The sequence below is a fragment of the Phalacrocorax carbo genome, chromosome Z (genome assembly GCF_963921805.1).
Source record: "Phalacrocorax carbo chromosome Z, bPhaCar2.1, whole genome shotgun sequence".
NCBI lineage: Eukaryota > Metazoa > Chordata > Aves > Suliformes > Phalacrocoracidae > Phalacrocorax > Phalacrocorax carbo.
Genome location: NC_087548.1, coordinates 82,199,547 through 82,213,369, shown reverse-complemented (window position 1 = coordinate 82,213,369; position 13,823 = coordinate 82,199,547). Strand labels below are relative to the sequence as shown.

Genomic DNA, 13,823 nt, shown 5'->3' with positions numbered 1-13,823 from the left:
ACATATCAGAAAACCAGCAACAATGTATTTTAAGTTTGTAAAAACAGCCCTGCATAAAGGAAAATTAAGCCAATAAATAAACTTGGAATGAACCAAAATAGACCGTTTAGTTGTCTGTGGTTTCCTTCATATGGAAAGAAAACGAGCACCCCCCCTCCCAAACAATCTCAAAGGGTATTTCTGGGCTGATGAACCTTCACTGACAAGAATTTTACTCTAAATCCAAGTGCAAGCAGATGCCTTTAGACTACTTGAGTAAACCTTAGCAGATAAAAGACTCTTGTGCAGCAGTCAACTCAGCATCAGTGTGATGGAGGAGATGTCAGCAACTCTGTTAGGCATTACATATTTGAACCATGCTGGTCCACTTTTCGGTTTTTTTTACACCATTATCACACCTTTTTTTAGTACTAGGAATGATGAAGGGTCTTATTCATACAACAGTCAGTCCACCCACTCCTTAAATATATTTATGTGTACCTATGTGTGCGTATATCACCATCTTGGCTGTTCATGCCTCTCCCTGAAGTATCTCTCCTTGCCCCTAACTACAAGCTTAAGAAACATCGGCAGACTTGATGACTCAATACAGGTAAATGCAGCTTCTGCAGCTTTAGCTGCAGTTTTTTAGCTTGAAAACTTACTATTGTCCAGCTTGGTATTTGACCAGGTAAAATTTCATACATCCAATTTACCGAACAACTAAATGTGCTCACTGTTTCTCGCTTCTTCCCTATTGCTGAGAAAAGATTACTTTCCTTATTAACTTATCTAGAAAATGTACTTTTCTGCAATGCTTATTGTTCTGAGGGCTGTGGTACATTGTAATTAGTTTTTATGGGTGCTAAACCTGTAGTTTTACTACAGTAGGGGAGTCCTGGGCGTAAACATGATATTTTGTTCTGTGATTTACATAAAAATGATGCTGGTGAGAATTTGAAAGATAGGCTATGATATTTTCATGATAGGTTTGGATTAGATTATAAAATTCATGAACCAGGAAAAGTATTAAAGTGCTGGAAGAACTGATTTACCTCAGCGGGATCTTAAAAGGAGCAGTACTGGGTATGAACAGAAGTTTACCTGGCCTTGCCTCCAACAAGGGCCAAAAGAGCTGGCCAGATGTCATACTTCTCCCAGAAACTCTCCTAACTACAATGCAGTTGTTTCCTGGACCAGACATAGTTTCTTCCTACCTAGTAATCTTCAGGGGACTTCTCTTTCACAAACTCATCTTGAACTAATTACAGTGACCTTCAATAATTCAGAGTATCCAAGTGGCAAGGAACTCCACAGGAATAGCATGAGATTCAGGTAATGAAATTCCAGACTGCTTGGCTGAAACAGCTGTCAGCTTGCGTTGGTTTGGTTTCCTTACAGCAGAAGCAAGAACAAGAGATAGAAGGAAACAAAAAACCCAAAACATTTCCAAACAGCTACGCTTTCACCTACAGTGGTTTTATATCTGTAATAAAATAAACCCACACAATTTAATATTTCTGAAATAAACCTCACAAAGACAGACTAAGGTGACAGTTTTAAGATAAACCTCTGCTGTGCTGTAAGGCATCTGTACTGGCCTACACAGGGAAATCATCTGATGATGAGGCTCATGTGTCTACACCTACTGCAGCCTCAGCAGGTTGCAGCAGCTTGATGAGGTCCACAAAGACGTTTAGGACCACAGGCCTGCGGTCCAGTCAGCCTCTGCATGACTCCCACAGAAATGAGAACTGCAACGGTTGTCACATCTATGTGCCCGAAAGGACTGGAAAGATGATGAAAAATCCTGAATTTTACAATACAGAATGATACTGCCTAAAATTTATTCCTTTCTGGGGCCTGGAATAGATTCTGCCAGTTGAGTAGTGCCGCAGAGAAAAAAGAAGAGTAGAGCAGAAGTTATTTTCCAGTGTCAAAAGCATCCTGTACATGAACTCCCTTCACACATAGGGTACACCTGTCTTGGAAAGCACGGGACAGAGGCACCTGCCAACCTCTGCCCCTGCACCTGACAGCACAAAGAGCCATGTGGCTTCTTGGTAGTCCCGTGCTGGGAGGACAAGGAGGAATGAAGAAGAAAAAGGTGGAAACGGCTGCAAAGAGGAGCAAGAAGACAAAGAGGATCCTTGCGGTGTTCCCCATCACAAACCACTGTCACACCTTTGATGGTTCATCTAACGGCAAGTTGAGGATGGAGGTGGATTCGTGTATGTCATTGTAATTTCTCCTAATGATGGGACCATTCACACGGCTAACCTCTCTCATCCCTATGTACTGCCTACTGATTATGAACAATAACTTGATGGTGCCTGCCACACCTGTTTGTTTTACCAGGGAGGGAAGCAGCAGTGGAAATCCTGCACAATTTCAGTCAACAACTGCTCATGGTGCATAGGAAAGGTTCTTTAAAAATGCCTTCTTGCTCTATAGCTTAGACATCACAGTTAGGAAAACCAATGGATGAGCACTTGGCAGAGAGAAAACCTAGCATCTGAATGAATCTGTATGAACTTGCTTAAACAAAGGGATCAAAACAGAAATAGGCGATAAGCTCAGTGAAACGAATATCAGCTCATTGCTACGGAGAAAGTCTGTGGCACCACTAGGAAAATTAACTGAAATGAACTAGAAAAACAACACTCTGCTTTGATGGATCACCAGCACTGGAACTCTCTTCAGGATACCAGGATTGGTCCCTTGAGAACACCATGTTCAGTCAAGCAGGTGGGTTTTGAGGATGTCTTTGCAATTGGTATCCAGAAAAAAGCATAACTTTTCAGTTTTAATTCCACTACATAGTTCAGAAGACAATACATGATCTTATTCCTAGAAAAGATATATAATTAAAAAGAAAATAAACTTCATATTCTGAAATTTCCAATTTTCTGTTTCTTCTGTCTATAGAGTTAGAACTACTCCTCAACTTTAGATACTCAGTCTGTTTCATTACAAGACTATCAAGTAGACTACCTGAAGCTTTTCTTCCCTCCTTCCATACTTGATATTATAAATAAAATTCTCCAGGGCGATGCATCTGAGCAGTAAAAAAACTTAGATCAAATAGAAATTAATAAAACTGGAAATTATTAAATAATATTAAAAGCCTGAAGTGTAATGCTGAGTATGTCTTTGCAGCAAACATCTAGATGATTTAAATATGGAAAATAAAGAATGTACTATGCTTTTGAAACATTTCCAAATGTTTGTATTCTCACTACTGTGTTGGCCTATATTATGCCTTTTTCAATTGCCTGAGGTGTTTAATTTTTTACTAAAAATAGGAAAGTCCATAAAAGAACCAATCAAATAATACAGTTTTAATGATCTTCTGAGTTTACCTATAAATATTTACTCTTACTTCCCCGTAGGTTGTTAAACTGATAATGCAACTTTAATTGCTTTTAATTGTTCTTGGCTAGACATGAAGACCTACTGCAAAACCTGAAAGATCTTTACCAGACATTTTTTCCTAGATGATTGGGGTGAATGTATTGCTTCAGAGAATTTCACCAATTTGTGGGAGACCTAAATTAATAGAACATTTACAGACTATTGCTTAAAGAAGTCATGGGTTAAACTTAGCAACAGACTACGAAAATGCCACAAACCCAATTATTTTTTATTTTTAAATAAGCTTGAATAACACTGTTCCAAATCCTTCTGGCTCCATTTTCAAATGCTTTTGACAACTGCTGTAGAAAAGGGATTTGGTAACAGGATTTTGTGGCCAAAATAAAGAAGTTAACAGATTTCCTCATAGAGTTGAAAGGAGAAAATACCACCACCATCACCAACATGCAATCAGTGACTCATGACAAAACCTCTGATTCCAGATTAGGAATGTTAAAGGTGTGCAGAATTTAACAGTAGTTGATATACAGATCAGAAGGCTGGTAGGTAAACATCCATAAAATTCAATTGGACAAAATTGTTCACAGATAATTTGTAAAAACAGGAAGCAGAAAACATGTTAAAACATTATTATTAGTTCATTTATATTTTTGATCTGCTGCTTCTTGTGGCAAGGAAGAGTTTGAAATTAAAGAATACCTTCTAGAAGAGACGCACACCTCCCGTCGAGCATGAAGACTACATCACTACCCGAGGGTGTTGGGAGAGCTGGCTGACATCATCGCAAGGCCACTCCCCATAATCTTCAAGAATTCGTGGAGAGCGGGGGATGTCCCAGAGGACTGGAGGAAGGCAAATGTTGCCCCTATCTACAAGAAAGGCTCGAGGGAGGGTCCAGGTAACTACAGGCCCATCAGCCTTCAATCCCTGGGAAAGTTATGGAAGGAATCCTCCTGGGGGCCATGACAAGTCAAGTGAAGCACTTGATTGGGAAAAGCCAACATGACTTCACTAAAGGCAGATCGTGCTTGACAAACCTGGTGGCCTTCTATGACAAAGGGACTTGCCTGGTTGACATGGGGCGGGCAGTGGACATTGTCTACCCGGACTTCTCCAAGGCCTTTGATATGGTCCCCCACAGTCTCCTCCTGGAGAAATTAATGCATTATGGCCTAGACAAGTGGTCTGTGCAGTGGGTGGGGAACTGGCTGACGGGCCGCACCCAAAGGGCAGTGGTAAAGGGCTTCTTCTCAAACTGGCAACCTGTCACTAATGGGGTCCCCCAGGGATCCATACTGGGCCCAATGTTATTCAATATCTTTATAAGAGATATGGATACTGGCATCAAGTGTAGCCTGGTGAAGTTTGCTGATGACACCAAGTTGAGTGGGGAAGCAGACACTCCAGAAGGGAGAGCTGTTCTGCAGGGAGATCTGGATAGGCTGGAAGAGTGGGCCAGCAAGAACCTTAGGAAGTTCAACAAGGACAAGTGTAAGGTCTTGCACCTGGGAAAACATAATCCGGGAGTGCAGCACAGACTGGGATCCACCTGGCTGGAGAGCAGCTCTGTGGGAAGGGACCTGGGGGTCCTGGTGGGCAGGAAGATCAACATGAGCGAACAGTGGCTGCTGCAGCCAAGAAGGCCAACAGGGTGCTGGGTTGCATCAACAAGGGCATCGCCAGCAGAGATAAAGAAGTCATTATCCTGCTCTACTCAGCGCTGGTCAGGCCACACCTGGTGGGCTGTGTACAGTTCTGGTCCCCGCTGTACAAAAAGGATGTGGGCAGGCTGGAAGGGGTCCAGAGAAGGGCCACCAAGATGACCAAAGGACTGGGAAGCTGCCATACGAGGATGGGCTGGGGGAGCTGGGTTTGTTCAGCCTTGAGAAAAGGAGGCTCAGAGGGGATCTCATCACCATGTACCAGTACTTAAGGGGCAGCTACAAAGAAGATGGAGACTCCCTTTTTACACGGAGTCCCATGGAGAGGACAAGGGGGAATGGTCACAAGTGGCTCTTGGGGAGATTCCGGTTGGACACGAGAGGGAAATTTTTCACAGTGAGGACAGTCACCGTTGGAATAATCTCCCCAGGGAAGGGGTTGACTCGGCCACGTTGGACACCTTCAAGAGCCGTCTGGACAGGGTGCTGGGCCGTCTTGTCTAGACTGTGCTCTGCCTAGAAAGGTTGGACTAGATGGTCCCTGAGGTCCCTTCCAACCTGGGATTCTGTGATTCTGTGATTCACTACTACAAAACCACAGAAGATTGGTCTCTCTAACTTCTCTAACTAAATTTTTTTTTTTTTTGGCAAACTTTCTCATACATCTTTGAGACACTCTGTGGTATAATCAAATGAAAGATCAGGCATCTTGTTATAGCTTATGCTATTACTGTTATGCAGGGAACATGACAAACCCCAGAACAACAGCAAATAAGGAAAGAAATAAAAAGTTGAACCCATTTATCTCCATATAACAAAATTATCTACAAGTATTATGCACAATATTACGAGTGCTAAATTCACAACTGTAAAGGCATAACTCATGCAAATTAACTTGTTTCTGCAGATTTCTTTAAAGAAAGCTAATTTGAGCATGTGAAGCACTGTGCAAACAATCTAAATTACATGAGTGCAGATGATGCATTTGAGTTATTATCTTGTTCAGACCTTTTTTCTTTATTTCAGCTTGTAATTATGCTTGTGCATTTTGTCTTAACTATATTTGTAAAAATCTCGGAGGCAGAGATCTGTTTTTCTCCTAGTTACAAAAAAGAAAAGACCCTGGAGCACTATGAAGACCAAAATACTTTATCAAATGTGTGACTGTGATGAGTAGTGTAAATAATGTCCATAACTGTTCGTTCAGAGGTAGCCAACATCTGGTTCTTGATTTCAAGATGTATACGGTCATCAAGATGAAAGCCCTCTTGCTATTCACTCTTCCTTCAATCCTCTTAGATACATGTTACGTATCTTATAATTCAAGATAAAGATTTTAGCATATAGCTCTCAGGATAAGGGAGACATGTAACTACAGGTTTAGACACATTCTCTCTTAGTATCAAAAGCTCTGTGCTCAGAAGCATTTCCTGAGCACAGAAGCACGGCTGGAATGTCCTGCACTTGTATTTTGTATGGCTTATTTGTATCTAAGGCATTCTTCATGAAGTTCTATTTTGGCAACATACAGTTTTAACCTTTAAATTAATTCTGGCACATTTCCAATGATGATATCTGAATCAGCTTTGTTCTACTGCATATTTAATGTGTAGGGCACAAAAATTATGCCACTATGTGTTGTTCAATAAACCAAGGTCATCTCTTCACAAAGAATCATAGAATCAGAGAATGTCCTGAGCTGGAAGGGACCCACAAGGACCATCGAGCCCAACTCCCGTCCCTGCACAGGACACCCCAAATTCACACCGTGTCCCTGAGGGCCTTGTCCAAGTGCTTCTGGAATATCGCCAGGCTGGTGCCGCAATGCCTCCCTGGGGAGCCTGTTCCAGGGCTCCACCACCCTCTGGGGGAAGGACCTTTCCCTGACACCCAGCCTCACCCTCCCCTGGCACATCTCCCTGCCGTTCCCTCGGGGCCTGGCGTTGGTCACCAGGGAGAAGAGACCAGCCCTGCCCCCCTCCTCCCCTCGGGAGGGAGCTGCAGAGCGCCATGAGGCTGCCCTCGGCCTCCTCTGCTCCAGCTGAACAAACCAAGGGACTCCAGCCGCTCCTTGTACGGTTTCCCCTCTAAACCCTTCCCCAACTCCACGGCCTCCTCAGGATACTCTCCAGTAGCTTTATACCCTTAATGTCCTGTGGCAAAGGTATTATCAGAAAAAAATGCAAGTGATTTTTCAATTCAAATTTTTCTGTTATATTTTCTAAACTTTTAGTGAAATTAGGAAACGTTAGAAAACAGTTGGAAAATAAAATTATGTATATTAGATTGCTGTCTTATTTACCTACAATTTCTATATTTGTATATTGGGACTGTCAAGAAAAAACAGTAATATATATACCTATTTGAACCTCCTGTTACTTCAGCCAAACACAACCATACTGCTTTATACCACCTGATTTCCTTCAAAAGCAGTCTTGTTGCGTACTTAAATATTAGTTCACCCAGAGGCTGTTTATCCAATGCATGCTTCTGACTTGGCTCCTGTCAAAGCTAACTTTTGAGAAGTTAGTTTCTATATATAGCAGAAAAATCAGCCAACAGAACATAGTTGCTGAAAGGCTGGCAAACTGAATCAGTTCAAACTGAAGTCCCTTTTCTAGCAAAGTCAATGCATACCTTTGAAAGAGTACACTAGAAGTAGAGTTGATATTCTTTGTAAATCAGCCTTCACACTATTTTCCAGCACTTGCTTTTGAAGAGGAAGAGCTGCCTGCTCTAAGAGATAATTAATTCTTGACTCTCCCATTGCCCTTTCTTCTAGCCTTCTACTGCTGAGGAAAACTCCCTGACCTAAGCAAGCTGTATCTATCACTGTGTAGAACAACATGACTAATAACAGAGCAATTCTGGAGCAGTAAAAAAGAGTGTGAGAGGGCAACCTCACGTATTTGGTGTTCCAGACAGGGCAATGAGAAGTGTGCATAATGCTGAAATTGGGAGTTGGCAAATTCTATTTATCTGCGCTTATCCTCCACTACAACATTGTTTTAATCATATGCTTTTACAGCAGTAACCCAGGCATAACAGAAGAGTATGAATAGCTCTCTGGGAAGACAAAAAACCATTGCCAACAGAACTGACAATTAGTAAAATCAGAATTTTGCTGGGTTAGCAGTCCTTGGGCCATGATATTTTCCTGAAAGCCTAGAAACTACCAGAATAGGGTATGAGAGATGTGACTCTACTTAAGATTAGCCTAATCTACTTAAGATTAAGATAAATCTAGAGGTCTAGGAAGAATATATGCATGACAGAAAAGGAGGTACAACGAATAAATGAATATCTGTGTACAAATACATGTAAAGAAAACCAACGATATCCAATAGTTTTCCAATGAGCTATTTAACCATGTACAAACAGATCCTCTTTGCAATTACCAAGGGGCAAAATTTTTCTCTTAGATAGGTATGGTGAAACCCAGATTGTAATCATGCTCTTAGTAACGAAAATACATGGGAGTCCCCTTTAGTATGGGTAACAACAGACACAGACAGAACAAAATAGTAAACACGGTACTCCTACTGAAGTCCAGGAAGATATTTTATTACAGCAGAAAGAATTTATTCTAATAGTTGTAGAAGACTAATCTGGTGCCTCTCTATGATGGAGTGACTGCATTGCCAGGTAATGGAAGAGCAATGGATGTCATCTATCTTGACTTCTCTGAAGCCTTTGACATGGTCCCACACAACATCCTTGTTTCTAACTTGGAAAGATATGGTTTTGAGGGATGGACAACTTGATGGAAAAGGAATTGGCTTGATGGCCACATCCAAAGAATTGCAGTCAATGGCTCAATGTGAAAATGCAGATCCATGACAAGTGGTGTCTTTTAGTGGTCTGTACTGGGACCAGTAATGTTCTATATCTTTATTAATGACATAGTGGGACTGAATGTACCCTCAGTAAGTCTGTGGATGGTACCAAGCTGAGTGATGCAGTTGATATGCTTGAGGGAGGGGATGCCATCCTGAGAGACCTTGATGGCCTCCAGAAGTGGGCCCATGCCAACCACATAAAGTTCAACAAGGCTAAGAGCAAGGTCCTGCACCTGGGATGGGGCAACCACCAGTTTCAATACAGACTGGAGACATGAAGAATTGCAAGCAGCCCTCCAGAGAAGGACTTGTGGATACTGGCAGATGAAAAACTGGATATGAGCTGGCAATGTGAAATTGCAGCCCAGAAAGCCAACTGCATCCTGGGCTGCGTCAAAAGAAACATGGTCAGCAGGTCAAAGGAGGTGATTCTGCCCCTCTACTCCACTCTGGTGAGACCCCATCTGGAGTGCTATTTCCAGATATGGGATTCCCAGCACAAGAAAGACATAGACCTGTTGAAGCAGGTCCAGAGAAAGGCCACAAAAATTATCAGGGAGATGGAACGCCTCTCCTATGAGGAATCACTGAGAGAGTTGGGGTTGTTTGCCTTGGAGAAGAGAAGGCTCTGCGGACACCTTAGTGCAGCCTTTCAATATTTAAAGAGGGCTTATAAAAAAGATGAAGACCTTTTACGAGGGCCTGTAGTGACAGGACAAGGGACAATAGTTTTAAACTGAAACAGGGTAGATTTAGAATGGGTATAAGGAAGCCGTTTTTTACAATGACAGTGATGAGACACTGACAGAGATTGCCCAGAGAAGTTGTGAATGTCCCATCTTCAGAAGTGTTCAAGGTCAGGTTGGACAGGGCTTTAAGCAATGTGACCTAGTTGAAGCTGTCCCTGCCCGTGGCAGGGGGGTTGGACAAGATGATCTTTAGAGGTCCTGTCCAACTGAAACCATTCTATGATTCCATGATTCTGCATAGTTCAAGATGAACCTTTGTTGCAAGGTAAGCTTCAGAGTATTCCAACAATAGAAGAAAAGAGAATAAGAAAAAATGTTGACTCAATTTTTCACGTTGCCACTGGCATATTCAATTTATTTGAAAAAAAAAAAAACACAAAAAAACAGTACACACTACAAATGAGGATAAACTTTACTGTTTCTACTCCTGTTAAATTTATATTGAAGTCAGTAATAGCCTTCCCTAAGTAGAGATCACAAATACGGAACTTTGGAATAGCCAGCTAAAAGGCTTTTCCTACAGTCTATGAAATGACCTAAAGAATGTACACTTTGAAGCCAGATAACAATTTTTTTCTTTCAACTCTGCATATCCAACTCCTTCTTCTGTTTTATGCTAATGTGCAAGCCAGTGACCTTGCTATTTTATTTTTATTGGCAACATTCGGTAGCTTTTGCATGAATTATTGCAGAATCCACATGGGGTCATCTGTATCACACTGCAATTTCAACTGTCTTCTAACTGAATGACCCCCAGAAGGGGAATAAACACTGCTAGTTCAAATATTCACACGCAAATAGGTGTTTGTATGAGTATCTATGTATAAATGATAATTACATGTCTATATATGCCACTTTTTCCTTTCTGCAATACTCTTTGCTCTCTGGAATTTAAATTAACAGGTGTCCACAATTACTAGTAAAAGTAAAAATGTATTGAACAATATTTTTGTCTATGTTTACAGCTCCACACCCTTGATATGTCAGAATCATCTACAGTGTCATTCACCCAGAATTTTATACTCTTTCTAGAGAAGGTAACTAATGGAAAGCAGACGGTTTTCCAAAGCAGTGAATTTTTTTTTTTAGTTTTCTTTTGTTCCATTACTTATCACACTGCTCAAAGTGGAGAAGCCTGGGTACTGAACCTCAGGCTGGAGGCTGGGAAAGGTTTTTTTTTGCTGTATGAGTTCATTGCTGTGGGTGACCGAACAGGGAGGAAATCAATATGGGGATGAGAGCTGGAGACAATCCAGAACAAGACACTACACATAGGCCACTGTTGCTTGGTAGCTCCACCCTTCCTCTGGGTTTGGATGAAACAGAGAGAAACCTTGGCATATTTAGTGCTGCAACGAAACAGCAAAATAATGGCTGCTTGTGCAACCTAAGGAGACCACATTGCTAAAAGGCCTCCCTACCCCATAGGATCTCATAAGTCACACTGAAGCCAGAACATGGCGCAGGTGTGATCCTGGACCCCCTCTCTTGTAGAAGCAAGATATCATCATGCAGCTGATTGCAGGCAACTTTGATGTTAGGAAAAATGGTGTTTCTCACAGCATCCTCTGCGGCGGTTGCAACAACAACAGTGAAGCAGGAACAGGTCCCACTGTGTTTGTAAGAATGTAGAGTCAGGGGAGTGATCTCCAGAGAGCGGGCCATATGGCAAGATTCAAAATTTAAAAGTGGTAGCAGGTCTTACCACTGCAAAATCCCTTTGAATATGTCTTTAAAATCACAATATACCCACAAAATATTGAAAATAATGTAAATATATAACCACCGTCTCATGTTTCAGGAGAGAAATATTCAGGCAGAAAGTCACAGGCCTTTAACAGTAAATACCATGTTATGTAGTTACAGGCAACGTAACAAACTAGAGGAATCACCAGCCTTTCTTTCTGGAAGCTTACACGATAAACACAGCTACAGAGAGCCCTTGTACAACCACAGGCACCATAAACCTCACGAGGCATCTCTTTTTCTTCTCTAAAACAGCCTCTCTGCAGCTTGCTGTCACCCACACTGCACAATGTACTTTCATTTGTGCTTGCAAAACCCCTATGGCAGCAAGAGGTTGGTTTGCCAGGAAGGTGTGCAAGTAGTAAAAAGTTACAACCTGCTTTAAAAACCCCACACACTATTATTGACATGCTATTGAATGTCTCTCTTCCTGACTATTTTTTCTTTTCTTCTGAGACCTCAGCATTTTCTATGCCATTCTCTGGACTCTGTTGGAGAAAAATCCCGCCCTGAATCCTACGTTTTATTTCAACTTTATTATTATAACTGCTAATAGTTCTTTCTGCCATTTTGCATGCCAACTTCATTTAAGGTATTTAAGGTATTCAGAAGTTTTTCCTTGGCTTAACTGCCACGCGACAAGCCTTAACCTTCAACATGTGAATATGGAAACTCCATTATTAGAGGTACTAAAAGAAGTTATTTATAAATAAATAAACAACATTATCCAGGACTGAATAAGGAGCCACTTTTGTGATTGCTCCAGGCACTCCCTTTTATATCAGAAAAAAAAAGAGAGTGAAGTGCAAGAAAGCTCTTGAGTATCACACTTACAAGCTGTGTTTATAAGACCTTATCTGAATTCATATAGCTCTTAGCCAAGCTGACATTTTGTCACTAAGAAATTAATAATTGAGAACTGTACAGATAATAAATAATTAATATTTATTTCCATCTTCTCATAGAAGGAATATATTTCTATAACCCAAATGTTCAAAAATCCCACAACCCTTCATTTCGTAACACAGTTATCACTAGAAATTTGAGCATTTGAACAAGACAGCTAGTCTTTATGAATCTGAACAGTTACAAGCACTGGACTAGTCAATGGAATTTTTTAATAATCCACTGTTCCTTTTAAGTTCAGATAATATTTATCTAATGAATTGGGAAAAATTATTCAAGAATCTTTCACAAGTTTATAAAGTCTAACTGGCTTCAAGCACTCAGGGAGAAAATATGCTTCTATTAAAAATCTGCATATTTACATTTGTTTATAAAACTCAGGTCTTTTTTCCCAGAACACTATGAAAACAAAAGAATTATTCTAAGCTTCCCACAGAGTGTCCTATTATTGTGGTATTGGTCTAAACTGCTGCAACTTTATTTTGGGAACATTATTGTATTTGAATTGTTCTGACAGAGGAGACTGACTGATACTTCCTGTTTTGCACGAGATGGATCTTTTCTTTCAAGCATGTTTCGGTTGTGACTAGCGCTAGGAAATGTCAAAACAAAGGCATTAACTCCAAATACTCCAGCACACAGCCAGCGCACGACTGCAGCCACCGAATACATGGCAAACCGCAAGGGTGAGGAGCTGTGCCCATCACCTGGGGCTGAGCAGAGCAGCACAGCGTGGGTTCGTACGTGATGGCTGCCCCCCACCCTGCAGTCGCTGCTCCTGAGCAGTCCCAGCCCTCCCTGGGGCGGGGATGTTCAGTAACCCCAGACAAAACCGGGCACGGGACACAGCGCTCCGAGCAGGGCAGTGCTGCGTCTTATTGCTGTTCTCTTTACTGAACTAGCCATAACCTCTGATACTAATATCTTGTTGTAGGTTTAGCACATTCTTATCTTCATAAGAGAGCTAAGCATCTGCATAGCTTCCACCATTAAAGTACTCTGAGAGACTTCAAAGGGACCACTAGCGTGCTTAATCTTAAACAAGTGCATAGGTTTCTACCGAACTGCGGTTTCTAGTGGGGTTTTCGGAACTGGCGAGAACAGTCAGTACTGTTCTGGAAGTCCAACTTGTTTGTGCCGAGTAGCCCACAAATCATACCTGCCGCATTTGTTCTTCCTCTGAAAATATCATCATATGCTTTCCATTGTGGAGTCACCTGGTAGGCATGGATGAACACCACAAAAACCACCACCAAGCACATCAGTGGCACCAGAGCAGCAGTGAAGAGAGCAGCATAGGCATTTGGAATGAAGCACCTGATGGAAAAAATGGGAAAAAAAATGCTGTTTATAAACATGACACCTTGAACACCCTGAAAGAGCAAAATTTCAAAAAACAGATGTGTTTGGAAAGAGATATGCTTTATAAACCACAAATTCTTTAACTCTATTCCCAGAGTAACCTTGATAGGATGCATTGGGTTCTGTCAGTTCTTATCTCCTTATTGTATCTCAATGAATCTAATATTTGCCCCTTAAAAGTACGCATGTTATATTTTAATCTAACC

General features: G+C 41.4%; 1 protein-coding gene across 1 annotated transcript in view; it reads right to left on the bottom strand.

The window, feature by feature from the left end:
- ADGRV1 (adhesion G protein-coupled receptor V1) overlaps positions 1 to 13,823 on the bottom strand; it is a 285,841-nt gene that overhangs the window by 41,216 nt on the left and 230,802 nt on the right. The window contains exon 88 of the mRNA XM_064439564.1: positions 13,415 to 13,572. Coding sequence (XP_064295634.1) covers positions 13,415 to 13,572 — 158 coding nt within the window. The remainder of the gene's footprint in view (positions 1 to 13,414; positions 13,573 to 13,823) is intronic.